This window comes from Bos indicus, chromosome 25 (genome assembly GCF_029378745.1).
Source record: "Bos indicus isolate NIAB-ARS_2022 breed Sahiwal x Tharparkar chromosome 25, NIAB-ARS_B.indTharparkar_mat_pri_1.0, whole genome shotgun sequence".
NCBI lineage: Eukaryota > Metazoa > Chordata > Mammalia > Artiodactyla > Bovidae > Bos > Bos indicus.
The window spans coordinates 19,661,186-19,675,724 of NC_091784.1; the positions used below are offsets into that span (position 1 = coordinate 19,661,186).

At 39.2% G+C, this 14,539-nt stretch overlaps 1 protein-coding gene across 8 annotated transcripts in view; it reads left to right on the plus strand.

The window, feature by feature from the left end:
* REXO5 (RNA exonuclease 5) overlaps positions 1-14,539 on the plus strand; it is an 89,574-nt gene that overhangs the window by 39,318 nt on the left and 35,717 nt on the right. For 7 of the 8 annotated variants that reach the window (XM_070779180.1, XM_070779179.1, XM_070779181.1 and 4 more), the window contains 5 exons: positions 1,846-1,937; positions 2,703-2,823; positions 9,575-9,679; positions 10,166-10,303; positions 12,040-12,132. In XM_070779180.1, the coding sequence (XP_070635281.1) occupies positions 1,846-1,937; positions 2,703-2,823; positions 9,575-9,679; positions 10,166-10,303; positions 12,040-12,132 (549 nt within the window). The remainder of the gene's footprint in view (positions 1-1,845; positions 1,938-2,702; positions 2,824-9,574; positions 9,680-10,165; positions 10,304-12,039; positions 12,133-14,539) is intronic. The other variant, XM_070779182.1, reaches the window with a different exon arrangement.

Consider the following 14,539-nt stretch of genomic DNA (forward strand, 5'->3'; position numbering starts at 1 on the left):
AATTTCTCTGAAGAACTTTAGTTTCTAGTTTTTAGTTTCTAGATCTGTAAAATGGGAACACACTTCTCTGGGATATTGGTGAGGGTAAATGAGATATTATATAGTACAATGCTCTTAGCACAGTGCCATGAATATATTAAGCACCATAAAGTGGTATTAATCATTATAGTTGATAGAATTCCAGTGGTTAAGACTCTGTGCTTCCATTGCAGGGGGCATGGGTTTTATCCCTGTTTAGGGAACTAAAGATCCTGCATGCTACTTTTAAGTCACTGTAACTGATGTTAATAATTGTGATAATTATAAATATCTACATAGATTTTTGCTCTCTTGGGGTAGCACTGTTTCAACAGCAGTTGCCACTTGACTTCTAGGAAGAACTGCATATCACTTGAGTAAAATCTAAGGAAATCTGAATTAAGCATAGGCTTTAGTTAATAACACACTGGAAAAGAATCTATAAAAGAATGGATATGTGAAAAAAAAAAAAAAAAGAATGGATATGTGTAACTGATTCACTTTGGTATAAATAGAAACTAACACAACATTGTAAATCAACTATACTCAAATAAAAAATTTAAAAAGAAAAAACTAACATCAATAATTGTGCCAAATATATAATACTAATCTAAGATATTAATAATAGTCGAAAATGGCAGTTGAATATGCTTGGGAACTCTATATTCTCTTTATAATTTTTCTGCAAATCTAAAATGATTCTAAGTAAGAAAACTTGTATCTCTATACACGAAAACTCCCAAAGGGCTCTCACTTTATGCAAAGAGAATAAACTAGAATACTTTTAATAATTTTGTATTAATATAATAAAGTCTTTTTTTCTTCATATTGCCATGAAAACTATTCTTTTATAGTTTCAAAAGATTGCATGTTTACAGAGAAGTAAGTTTTAAGTGACTTGGGAATGAATGAATTGTCACTGCTTTTCACTTAGCCCCGCTTGGTCCTTTCCCATATTCATGTTACATCAGCAGCTGGTAACAGATTGCCATTCCTGGCTAAGCAGCCAGACGCGATCTGGTAAGTATTGAACCCAGTCTAGGACTGTGGCATCAGCAAAGTTCACTGTCTACAGAAGCAAAGAACACCATTTGAGTAGGTTTTTCAGGTTTGAGCATTTTGTTTGTTTTGTTTTTTAGCCTCAAATACTTTCAGTTCAGTTCAGTTACTCAGTCATGTCTGACTCTTTGCGACCCCATGAACCGCAGCACGCCAGGCCTCCCTGTCCATCACCAACTCCTGGAGTTTACTCAGACATATGTCCATTGAGTCGGTGATGCCATCCCACCATCTCTTCCTCTGTTGTCCCCTTCTCTTCCCGCCTTCAATCTTTCCCAGCATCAGGGTCTTTTCAAATGAGTCATTTCTTCACAACAGGTGGTCAAAGTATTGGAGTTTCAGCTTCAGCATCAGTCCTTCCAATGAATATTCAGGACTGATTTCCTTTAGGATGGACTGGTTGGATCTCCTTGCATTCCAAGGGACTCTGAAGAGTCTTCTCCAACACCACAGTTTAAAAGCATCAATTCTTTGGCTCTCAGCTTTCTTTATAGTCCAACTCTCACATCCATACATGACTACTGGAAAAACCATAGCCTTGACTAGATGGACCTTTGTTGGCAAAGTAATGTCTTTGCTTTTTAATATGCTGTCTAGGTTGGTCATAATTTTCCTTCCAAGGAGTAAGCGTCTTTTAATTTCACCATCTGCAGTGATTTTGGAGCCCAAAAAAGTAGTCTGACACTGTTTCCACTGTTTCCCCATCTATTTGCCATCAAATACTTTACAAGATACTAAATGATTTTTACCACTTTATTTTCTTTTAAGATTGCAGAACTAAATCTGGAGGCACTATTTAGTTACCAGGAAAGCCAAGAGCCAAGAAATACAGCAGAAGGAGTTCAGCGGCTAAACACAAGGTAATATTTTTCAGTTCTAAATAGTTACAAAGATAAATGGAGTATCTGATTGCTTATTTAACAACAAAACCTAGCAATTTCTTTTCTCCTTTTGAGTCTATTGAGAAATGTTTATCAATAATATGAGTAACATTCTTCCATTACAGAAACTATGGAGGGAAAACTACCATCTACTTCCCTGAATAGCATGCTTTTCTAATTTTCTGAATATATTGACGTGTCTTAAAATAACTCATTTTACCAAAAAAGTGAGACATTGAAATAACATTGAACTAAGTAGCATGAGAGGAGATATAGACTAGTGAGTATTTTGATTAAAGGAGTCAGCTATAGTCTTGATGTCTTGCCCAGATTGGGGAAAATACAAACAAAAAACAGATTCAGAAGGGATTTGTCTTTGCAGCCTAATAAATATATCAGATCCTTACAATCTAGCCTAAACTTTGATAAAGAGCTTTGAATATATTTTTGTTTATCCTTCCTCTCCCTGAATCAAGAGCAGCAATGACAAATATGATTTCTATAGTGGTGGAAATGTTCTGTAACTGTGCTATCCACACGTGTAAACCTTTTAGTACACGTGACTACTGCAATTAAGAAACTGAATTTTCATTTTATTTAATTTTAATTAAAATAACCACATGTTGCTAATTGGTACCATGTTAGACAGTACAAGTATAAAGAAGTAACTCTTGGGTTAGTAACTCTTGGGTTATTCCTAACCTCTTAACCTTGGGTTATTCCTTAACCTCTCCTTCTTTACAGTGTTTTAGAATGCCTGGATTCAGTGGGCCAGAAGCTCCTTTTCTTGACCCAGGAGGCAGATGCTAGTGCACTTTCTTCTTCCAAAAACTGTCAAACTATTAAGTGCCTTTCAAATAAAGAGGTAAGTGACCCACTGTGTCTTTGAAGGTTGTATTCAGAGTAGAGGGTAACATAACCCTTCGTAACCTATGCCAGTATCAAGCTGTTACTCATTAGCAACCTTGTGTACCATTAGCCAGTCTTCTGTCTCAAATTTTGTATGGAGCACTTTTAGTCTTAGTTACCCAATAGGAGCAGAACTGTCAGCTGCCAGTGTCTTTTTCCAGATTCTAGCAGGCCTGTGGCTTTGGCTATTGAATTTCTGTCTCTCATGACATTGGTAATTTCATTTTGGGTTTCCTTATAATTAGATTCAGGTTATGCAGACTGTATGTTTAGCCAGATCATACATAAGTAATATGTCCTTTTCAGGGCACCACATCAAGAGGCATATTGGTCCATCTGTCCCTTTCTTGTTTTTATTTTGATGATCTTAACGAGATATTGTCTGCTTTCTCTGTTAGAGAGTTACTGCTTTTTCCCCTTATTTCAAATAAGTACTATGTGAGGATATACTTTAAGAAAAGCAAATACCCTGCTTTTCATCAAAATCCCCTCCTGCTCTTATCAGACTGGTTCCAAATAGGAAAAGGAGTACATCAAGGCTGTACATTGTCACCCTGCTTATTTAACTTATATGCAGAGTACATCATGAGAAACGCTGGGCTGGAAGAAGCACAAGCTGGGATCAAGATTGCCAGGAGAAATATCAATAACCTCAGATATGCAGATGATACCACCCTTATGGCAGAAAGTGAAGAGGAACTAAAAAGCCTCTTGATGAAAGTGAAAGGGGAGAGTGAAAAAGTTGGCTTAAAGCTCAACAATCAGAAAACGAAGATCATGGCATCTGGTCCCATCACTTCATGGAAATAGATGGGGAAACAGTGCAAACAGTGTCAGACTTTATTTTTGGGGGCTCCAAAATCACTGTAGATGGTGACTGCAGCCATGAAATTAAAAGACGCTTACTCCTTGGAAGGAAAGTTATGACCAACCTAGATAGCATATTCAAAAGCAGAGACATTACTTTGCTAACAAAGGTCTGTCTAGTCAAGGCTATGGTTTTTCCTGTGGTCATGTATGGATGTGAGAGTTGGACTGTGAAGAAAGCTGAGTGCCAAAGAATTGATGCTTTTGAACTGTGGTGCTGGAGAAGACTCTTGAGAGTCCCTTGGACTGCAAGGAGATCCAACCAGTCCATTCTAAAGGAGATCGATCAGTCCTGGGTATTCTTTGGAAGGACTGATGCTAAAGCTGAAGCTCCAATACTTTGGCCACCTCATGTGAAGAGTTGACTCATTGGAAAAGACTGATGCTGGGAGGAATTGGGGGCAGGAGGAGAAGGGGACGACAGAGGATGAGATGGCTGGATGGCATCACCGACTCAATGGACATGAGTCTGAGTGAACTCCGGGAGTTGGTGATGGACAGGGAGGCCTGGCGTGCTGCGATTCATGGGGTTGCAAAGAATCAGACATGACTGAGCGACTGAACTCAACTGAACTGATGATTCTTAGCTGAACCAATTTTACTGTGACTGTTGTACAAGGATGACTTTCCAACTCTATATACTTCCTCCATATTTACTAGTTGTTACTCAGCATTCTATGAGTAAGAGTCCTCCCATTACCTTATTAATTTGTTCATTCATTCATTAATTTCACATGGACCTGTGGATTCCTATTTTATTTCAGTATGCCCAGTTGTGTCTGACTGTTTGTGACCCATTGGACTCTAGCCCACCAGGCTCCTCTGTCTGTGGAATTTTCCACACAAGAATACTGGCGTGGGTTCCAATTTCCTACTCCAGGGGATCTTCCAAACCCAGGGATTGAATTCACATCTCTTGCGCCTCCTGCACTGGCAGTCAGATTCATTACCACTGTAGCTTCTGGGAAACCCTATTGATGTCTATACATTTATGCAAAATAACTACTGTGAAGCCAAAATGGGCATTTCATTTTTGGACAATTTGAACTTTTTTTTAATATGAAACTTAAATATTAGGTATCCTCCTCAGAGGATATTTTATTACTCTGGTTAGGATTCTCAATACTGTGTTGAATGTAGGTGGGAGGAGCGGACATCCTTGTTCCTGATCTTAGAGAAATAGTTTTTAGTCTTTTACCTTTGAGTATGATGTTCAGTTCAGTTCAGTTCAGTCGTTCAATCATGTCTGACTCTTTGCGACCCCATGGACCACAGCACGCCAGGCCTCCCTGTCCATCACCAACTCCCGGAGTTTACTCAAACTTATGTCCATTGAGTTGGTGATGCCATCCCACCATCTCATCCTCTGTTGTCCCCTTCTCCTCCCGCTTTCAATCTTTCCCAGCATCAGGGTCTTTTCAAACGAGTCAGTTCTTCACAACAGGTGGTCAAAGTATTGGAGTTTCAGCTTCAGCATCAGTCCTTCCAATGAATATTCAGGACTGATTTCCTTTAGGATGGACTGGTTGGATCTCCTTGCAGTCCAAGGGACTCTCAAGAGTCTTCTCCAACACCTCAGTTCAAAAGCATCAATTCTTTGGCGCTCAGCTTTATAGTCCAACTCTCATATCCATACATGACCAATGGAAAAACCATAGCCTTGACTATGTATGATGTATCTGTATGTATGTATGATGTTATCTGTGGGCTTTTCATATATGGCCTTTATTATGTTTGGGAAGTTTCCTCCTGTTTTTAGTTTTTTATTGTTTTTATGAACTAGTGTTGAATCTTGTCAAATGCTTATTCTGCAGTTGAATGATCATATGGTTTTGTCTTTCATTCTGTTAATGTGGTATATTACATAGAATTATTTTCATACACTGAAACATCCTTGCATCCCAGGAATAAATTTCACTGGATCATGGTGTGTAAAACTTTCAATGTGTTGTTGAATTCAGTTTGCTAATAACATTTTGCTGTCTAAAGTAATCATTGGATTGGAAGGATTATTTCCATTTTATTGTTTTCTGTATCTTTTACAGCTTTTTGTCCCTCCTCTCTTTTCTACTGTCTTCCTTTGAGTTTCATTCATTGTATGTGTATGTGGGTGTGTAGAAACAGACTTTGATACCCTTCTCATTTCCTTTTGAGTATGTTCTGGAGATATTTTCTTTGTAGTCTCATTGCAGTTATCTTAAAGTTAAAACATTGTTTTAAACTGATAACAACTTAATTGCATACAAAAATTCTACTCCTATAAGCTCCACACCACTCAACTTTATGTTACTGATATCATAAATTGCATTTTTATATATTATATACACATTAACGACCTCAGATATGTGGATGATAAAACTCGGATGGGAGAAAGTGAAGAGGAACTAAAGAGCCTCTCGATGAGGGTGAAGAGAAGAGTGAAGAAGCTGGCTTAAACTCAGTATTAAAAAACTTAAGATCATGGCATGTGTTCCCATCATTTCATGGCAAATAGAAGAGGAAAAGGTGGAAGTAGTGACAGATTTCCTCTTCTTAGGCTCTAAAATCACTGGGGATGGTGACTGCAGCCATGAAATTAGAAGGCAATTGCTTCTTGTCAGGAAAGCTGTATCAAACCTAGTTGTTGTTGTTCAGTGGCTCAGTCACGTCTGACTCCTTGCAACCACATGCACTGTACCACGCCAGGCATCCCTGTCCATCACCATCTCTGGGAGCTTGCTCAAACTCATATCCATTGAGTTGGTGATGCCATCCAACCATCTCATCCTCTGTCGTCCCCTTCTCCTGCCTTCATCCTTTCCCAGCATCCAGGTCTTTTCCAGTGAGTCAGCTTTTCTCATTAGGTGGCCAAAGTACTGGAGCTTCAGCTCCAGCATCAGTCCTTCCAATGAATATTTAGGACTGATTTCCTTTAGGATGGACTGGTTGGATCTTGCAGTCCAAGGGACTCTCAAGAGTCTTCTCCAACACCACAGTTCAAAAGCATCAATTCTTTGGCGCTCAGCTTTTTTATGGTCCAACTCTCATATCCGTACATGACCTGGAAAAATCATAGCTTTGATTAGACAGACCTTTTTGGCAAAGTAGTATCTCTGCTTTTTAATGTGCTGTCTAGGTTTGTCATAGCTTTTCTTCCAAGGAGCAAGCGTCTTTTAATTTCATGGCTGCAGTCACCATCTGCAGTGTTTTTGGAGTCCAAGAAAATAAAGTCTGTCACTGTTTGCCTTGTTCCCCATTTATCCCCATCAAAAAGCTCGTTGGTTCCTCTTCGCTTCCTGCCATAAGGGTCATGCCATCTGCTATCTTAGGTTATTGATATTTCTCCTGGCAATCTTGATTCCAGCTTGAGCTTCAGCTACCCTGGCATTTTGCATGATGTACTCTGTATGTAAGTAAATAAACAGGGGGACAGTATACAGCCTTGATGTACTCCTTTCCCAATTTGGAACCAGTCCATTGTTCCATATTAGAAAAACAATTAACATAGGCATGTAGTTATTTTTTCCATGTTTTTGTCAATTTAAGTTCTGGATAATTAAAAGTGAATTTATGCACCAAAATTACATCAATACAAGTGTATTATGTTTATGTGTCTTCATGTATTTACCTTAATTGGAATACTTTCATGTTGTTGTCTAGCATCCTTTCATTTTAAAGGACTCCCCCTGTAGCATTTCTCATAAGAGTAAGCATAGTGATGATAAACTTCCTCAAGTTTTTTTTTTTTTTTTTAACCTTCATTTTTTAAGCATAGTTTTGCTGGATACAGTTTTCTTGGTTGATGGGGTTTGTTTGTTTTTTAGCTCTTTGAATTTTTCACTCTCTTCTGATTTGCAAGGTTTCTGTAAAGAAATCCACTGATAATCTTATGAAAGCATCCTTGTATGTGATGAATTGCTTTTCTCTTGCTGCTCAAGATTCTCTCTTTAATTTTGTCTTTTAACAAATTTGATTGTAATATGTCTTTGTGTTGGTCTCTTTAGATTTATCCTGCTTGGAGTCCTTTCAGTTTATTGAATTTGTATGTTCTTTCCTTTGCTCAGATATGGGGGTTTTTCAGCCATTATTTCTTCAGATAAGCTCTGTATCCCTTTTTCTCTTCTTCTGGGATGCCTATATTTTTCTGTATTAGTCCTCTAGATGATGTCCTGTAAGCCTCTTAGATGCTATTTGCTTTTCTTTATTCTTTTTGCTCTAACTTAGTGATTTCAAAGATATATTTTCAAGTTTGCCTAATCAAGTCTGATGTTGAAACCCTTTAGTGAATTTTTCAATTCACTTAATGTATTTTTCAGCTCCAGAGTTTATTTAGTTCTTTTTTATATAGTTGCTGTCTCTTTAATGAAATTCTCATTTTGTTCCTGATTTCATTAGTTGTTTATCTTTGTTCTCTTTTTAGTTCATTCTGTATTTCTTTAGGTCAGCTACCTCTCCCATTGTTAGGGCCTGGCATTGTGGAAAGGAAAGCGTTCACTGATCAGCTCAGAGTGAGTTTTCAGGACCTCTCAAATCTACTTTGAGGATGTGTTGTCACTGAGCTTGTGCAGGTGCTTTTAGTTGTCTCATACTCCCCGAGCAGCTTGTCCCTGTTTCCTTTCAGAACTTGCAATCTGTTGCTCCTCCTGACATCTGCGTTTGGAACTGCAGCTCTAATGTGCAGTGATTACAAGTTCATTATTAAGATGTGATTGCATCAGTGGCTTACAAACAAGGCTGCCAGTCCTATCAGTGGTTTGAGTCAAGTGAAACAGAAACTAATCAGTCCCTCGGGCAATGCCCAATCTAACCATGACATTGAGTGCATGGTCCACTCTTGTTTCTGTCCAGAGGGAAGATCCCCAGTATGGGAAGTTTCCTCTATGTTGAGCTCTTCTAGGTTAGATAGTGCAGGCATAGATGGGTATACAAAACCTGCATATTTTCCTTTTCCTGTTGCTGGGATCCCTTGTTGTTGTTGTGTCTGGGTGCTGTAGTTCTCCACTGGTCTCTTATATTCTTGCAAAGATATTTTGGCTTACATAGTATTAAAGTGGTGTGTGTGGCAAACTGAGGGCCTAAAGCTTCCTTGTACTCTTATCTGTGATGTCAGGCTCTCTTTTTTCTTTTTTTAAAGTGTTGATGGTTTTTTTGAGAAAGATGTGCTAGGAAGAGTAAGTTTATAATGCTCTTGTGAGGGATTGGTATTTATCTTTTCCTATCTTTTATTTCTCTTTTTTCCTTAATTTCTGTCCTAATTTCTTTTTTTTTTTTTTCCTTCACTGCAGTGGCTCCAATAGGGTATTGCCTCTTCTCTATATATCTGATTTTTCCCCAGAAACACTGTTTCTCTAAGGCTGTCAAGTCTCTTCCTTGTAGTCAGGGGCTTGAACCTTCAAAGTTGTGACCTGTCTTCATTGCTTTGGCATTTAGTTGTAGTTTTTTCTGGGGCTGATTTTGTTTGTTTCACCCAAGCCTTCTGTGCCCCTTGGCTCCCTGCCCCTCAAAGTCTCTTGCACCTCTTCTCCCTCTTTATTCACAGGCTTGCAACAGTGTGGGGTGATGGTAGCTCTGTTGGAATTTAACTTGTTTTTTTACTTAGAGGTAATTTGAAGGTTGTAATAGTCTGCTTCTTAGTAATGCTAGAGATCTGGGTCATATGTGATTCTGTTCTTTTTACTGATTAGATGGTTTTTTACAAGGCTGTGTGGTATCACCATTTTTTTTCCAGACCTTGAAGTCAGCCTCACATTGCTTTTTAACATGGGTAAAAAGACAACCATTGTTTATATTACTGTGGCTCACCTCCACAAGCCACAATAGACTAGATTCCTGCCTCATCCAGGCTGTGCTGTTTTCTACAGGTTCTTGAGCAGGCTAGAGTGGAAATCCCCCTGTTTCCCTTCAGCATCGTGCAGTTCTCTTTTGAACCCTTTTCACCCAACCTCACTCAAGAGATGAACAAAAGGGTAAGTGAATGGGTTCTACTAGATGATTTATTTGATGACATTATAATCTCCTCCAATTAAGGAAAGTAATACATACTTATATTAAGTTTACTATATATTTCTCTAAATTTTTTCTATAGGTATATTACCATTTACATTTTTATGATGGGAATCAGACTATATATTCTATTTTGCAACTTTATTTTTTCACTTAACAATATATCTTAAACATCTGTTCATAACACTATATAATCTTTGTGCTGCCTAGTTTTCTTTTGTAGGATATACCTATTATTTTCAGCATTTGGATTTGATAAAATTTTGCTATTACAAATAATGATGCCGTGAAATCCCTGAAGACAAATTCTTGTACATTTGACAGGTGTTTGTGTTGAGAAATTCCTTGAAAGGATTTAATCCCATGTTTCAACTTATGATTTCTTTAGATTTGACTTGATTCTCTTTCCACATCCATCTCCTCACTGTATTCTGTTGTTTTTCTTGTAGATAAAGATCAAGTGGACAGAGATGTCAACTGTCTACGCTGGGCCATTTAATAAAAATTGTAACCTCAGTGCTCTGAAGAGGCTGTTTAAGAGTTTTGGTCCAGTCCAGTTAATGACTCTTGTTCTTGAAACACATCAGGTAATGAGACAAGAAAACTTAGATTTTTGACCTTCTAATCTATTGTGGTAAATTCAGATGCCTTCTAGGGCCATTCAGATATTAGTGATTTGAGCTTGATTGTCACCAACTGGAATATGAGACATGCTCTGTTTCATGGGAACAGTGTTGACCCATAAGAATGTGTGCCCAGTATTGACAAGATCTGATTTTTTGAGAATTAAGAAGTCTGCCAATACTCATATTGCCTCCAATTTTCTTAAATTTCATGTTCAGTTCAGTTTCAGTTCATTCGCTCAGTTGTGTCCGACTCTTTGCGACCCCATGAACCGCAGCACATTGGGCCTCCCTGTCCATCACCAACTCCCGGAGTCCACCCAAACCCATGTTGTTTTTGGTTTGGGGGGCATTTTTTGTTTTGATCCATCCTAATGGGTGTGAGCCAGGGTGGCTTCCCTGGTGGCTCAGAGGTTAAAGCGTCTGCCTGCAATGAGGGAGACCTGGGTTCAATCCCTGGGTCGGGAAGATCCTCTGGAGAAGGAAATGGCACCCCACTCCAGTATTCTTGCCTGGAGAATCCCATGGACGGAGGAGCCTGGTGGGCTACAGTTCACGGGGTCGCAGAGTCAGACACGACTGAGCGACTTCACTTTACTTCACAATGGATGTGATGTAATATCTTGTGGTTTTCTTGACTTCCATCTCCCTAATGATTAATGATGTTGAGTATCTCTGTATGTTTAGTGGCCATTTGTATATCTTCTTTGGAGAAATGCCTCTCCTAGTCCTTTGCCTATTTTTTAATTGGGTTGTTTGATGTTTTTGTTGAGTCTTAGTAGTTCTCTATGTATTTTATTTTTTAATATTTATTTGGCTGTACCAGGTCTTACTTGCAGTTTGATCTTTGTTGGGACATGCAAACTTTTTAGTTGAAGCATATGGGATCTAGTTCCCTGACCAGGGATCAAACCCAGCTCCCCTGCATTGGGAGCACAGAGTCTTAGCCCCTGGACCACCAGGGAGGTCCCCTATATATTTTGACTCCTTCAGTAGATATGTGATTTGCAAATATTTTCTCCCATTCTTTCTGCTGCCTTTTCACATTGTTGATGGTTCTTCCTTGATGCACATTTTGATTTAGTTCTCTCTCTACTTTTTTTATTTTGTTGCCTGTGTCTTTGGTGTCATATTCAAGAAATCATTGTCAAATCCAATAAAATGAAGGTTTTCTATGGGAGCACTTTAATCTCTATGATGATGTTATGGCTTGGACTATCACATAGATTTAGCTATTTGGTTAATCAAATGGAAAAGCAGTAAATTTGAAGACACAAATCCAGTGGAAGAACTTAACCTCCAGAAGTTTGTGGGAAAGCTGCTTATTTAAAAAATTAAGCTAATAAGACAAATGGGAATCTCTGCCTGTGACTTAGAGTGATGACTTTAGTGATTAATAATAAATAATATGAAAAGCAATTTAGGCAGTAAATACTTTTGTTACTTACCCCATAGCACCCAGAGAGAGAAAGGCTTCAATTTTAGGTGACAAATTTAAGGTTATTTTCTGAGAAACTAGGTTCTGCATGTGGTGATTCTACTTAAAATGACAGTTTGTGATCACTGTCTAGCCCAGCACTGTAGGGACATCCATTCTTGTGACTTTGGCCACTGTAGTTTAAGGGGACTCTATTCCCAGCCCCTTCTCTGGCAGTTTAAGCCTACAAAGCCAAAGTAAGAAAATCTCCGTGTTCTTGCAGCCACATCTCTGTATACAATATGAAGTCCTGGAAGCTGCCCAGCTGGCCATAGAGTCTTTGGATGGCGTCCTGGTAGAGGGTTCCTGCATCAAGGTAAGGTCACCAGAGAAAGCATAAAGTAGTACCCTTCCTCAACCCTGTATTTTCCAGCTTAGACAAGCACCCCTCAGAAGCTTAGACATGAGACTTTATATTATGGAAAGTCTCCATCCAAGCCTGGTATTCTTATAGTGGTGACCTGGCACATGATAACTTTAATTTTTGTCAAAATCAATCTGCACTGCATTGGCATTGTCCTTCTACTCTTTATGACTCAGTTCAGTTCAGTTTAGTCGCTCAGTTGTGTCCGATTCTTTGCGACCCCATGAATCATGGCACGCCAGGCCTCCCTGTCCATCACCAACTCCCGGAGTTCACTCAGACTCAAGTCCATTGAGTTGGTGATGCCATCCAGCCATCTCATCCTCTGTCTTCCCCTTCTCCTCCTGCCCCCAATCCCTCCCAGCATCAGGGTCTTTTCCAATGAGTCAACTCTTTGCATGAGGTGGCCAAAGTATTGGAGTTTCAGCTTCAGCATCAGTCCTCCCAATGAACACCCAGGGCTGATCTCCTTCAGAATGGACTGGTTGGATCTCCTTGCAGTCCAAGGGACTCTCAAGAGTCTTCTCCAACACCACAGTTCAAAAGCATCAATTCTTCGGCGCTCAGCTTTCTTCACAGTCCAACTCTCACATCCATACATGACCACTGGAAAAACCATAGCCTTGACTAGATGGACCTTTGTTAGCAAAGTAATATCTCTGCTTTTCAATGTGCTATCTAGGTTGGTCATAACTTTCCTTCTAAGGAGTAAGCGTCTTTTAATTTCATGGCTGCAATCACCATCTGCAGTGATTTTGGAGCCCCCAAAAATAAAGTCTGACACTATTTCCACTGTTTCCCCATCTATTTCCCATGAAGCGATGGGACCAGATGCCATGATCTTAGTTTTATGAATGTTGAGCTTTAAGCCAACTTTTTTCCCTTTCACTTCCATCAAGAGGGTTTTTATTAGTTCCTCTTCACTTTCTGCCATAAGGGTGGTGTTATCTACATATCTGAGGTTATTGATATTTCTCCTGGAAATCTTGATTCCAGCTTGTGCTTCTTCCAGCCCAGCGTTTCTTGTGATGTACTCTGCATATAAGTTAAATAAGCAGGGTGACAATATACAGCCTTGACATACTCCTCTTCCTATTTGGAACCAGTCTGTTGTTCTATGTCCAGTTCTAACTGTTGCTTCCTGACCTGCATACAGGTTTCTCAAGAGGCAGGTCAGGTGGTCTGGTATTCCCATCTCTTTCAGAATTTTCCACAGTTTATTGTGATCCACACAGTCAAAGGCTTTGGCATAGTCAATAAAGCAGAAATAGATGTTTTTCTGGAACTCTCTTGCTTTTTTCATGATCCAGCGATTGTTGGCAATTTGATCTCTGGTTCCTCTGCCTTTTCTAAAACCAGCTTGAACATCTGGAAGTTCACGGTTCACGTATTGCTGAAGCCTTGCTTGCAGAATTTTGAGCATTACTTTACTAGCATGTGAGATGAGTGCAATTGTGCGGTAGTTTGAGCATTCTTTGGCATTGCCTTTCTTTGAGAATGGAATGGAAACTGACCTTTTCCAGTCCTGTGGCCACTGCTGAGTTTTCCAAATTTGCTGGCATATTGAGTGTAGCACTTTCACAGCATCAGCTTTCAGGATTTGAAAGAGCTGAACTGGAATTCCATCACCTCCACTAGCTTTGTTAGTAGTGATGCTTTCTAAGGCCCACTTGACTTCACATTCCAGGATGTCTGGCTCTAGGTCAGTGATCACACCATTGTGATTATCTGGGTCATGAAGCTCTGTTTTGTACAGTTCTTCTGTGTATTCTTGCCACCTTTTCTTAATATCTTCTGCTTCTGTTAGGTCCATATCATTTCTGTCCTTTATCAAGCCCATCTTTGCATGAAATGTTCCCTTGGTATCTCTAATTTTCTTGAAGAGATCTCTAGTCTTTCCCATTCTGTTGTTTTCCTCTATGTCTTTGCATTGATCACTGAGGAAGGCTTTCTTATCCCTCCTTGCTATTCTTTGGAACTCTGCATTCTGATGCTTATATCTTTCCTTTTCTCCTTTGCTTTTCACTTCTCTTCTTTTCACAGCTATTTGTATGGCCTCCCCAGACAGCCATTTTGCTTGTTTGCATTTCTTTTCTATGGAGATGGTCTTGATCCCTGTCTCCTATACAGTGTCACAAACCTCCGTCCATAGTTCATCAGGTACTCTGTCTATCAGATCTAGTCCCTTAAATTTATTTCTCACTTCCACTCTATAATCATAAGGGATTTGATTTAGGTCATACCTGAATGGTCTACTGGTTTTCCGCACTTTCTTCAATTTAATTCTAAATTTGGCAATAAGCAGTTCATGATCTGAGCCATAGTCAGCTCCTGGTCTTGTTTTTGCTGACTGTATAGA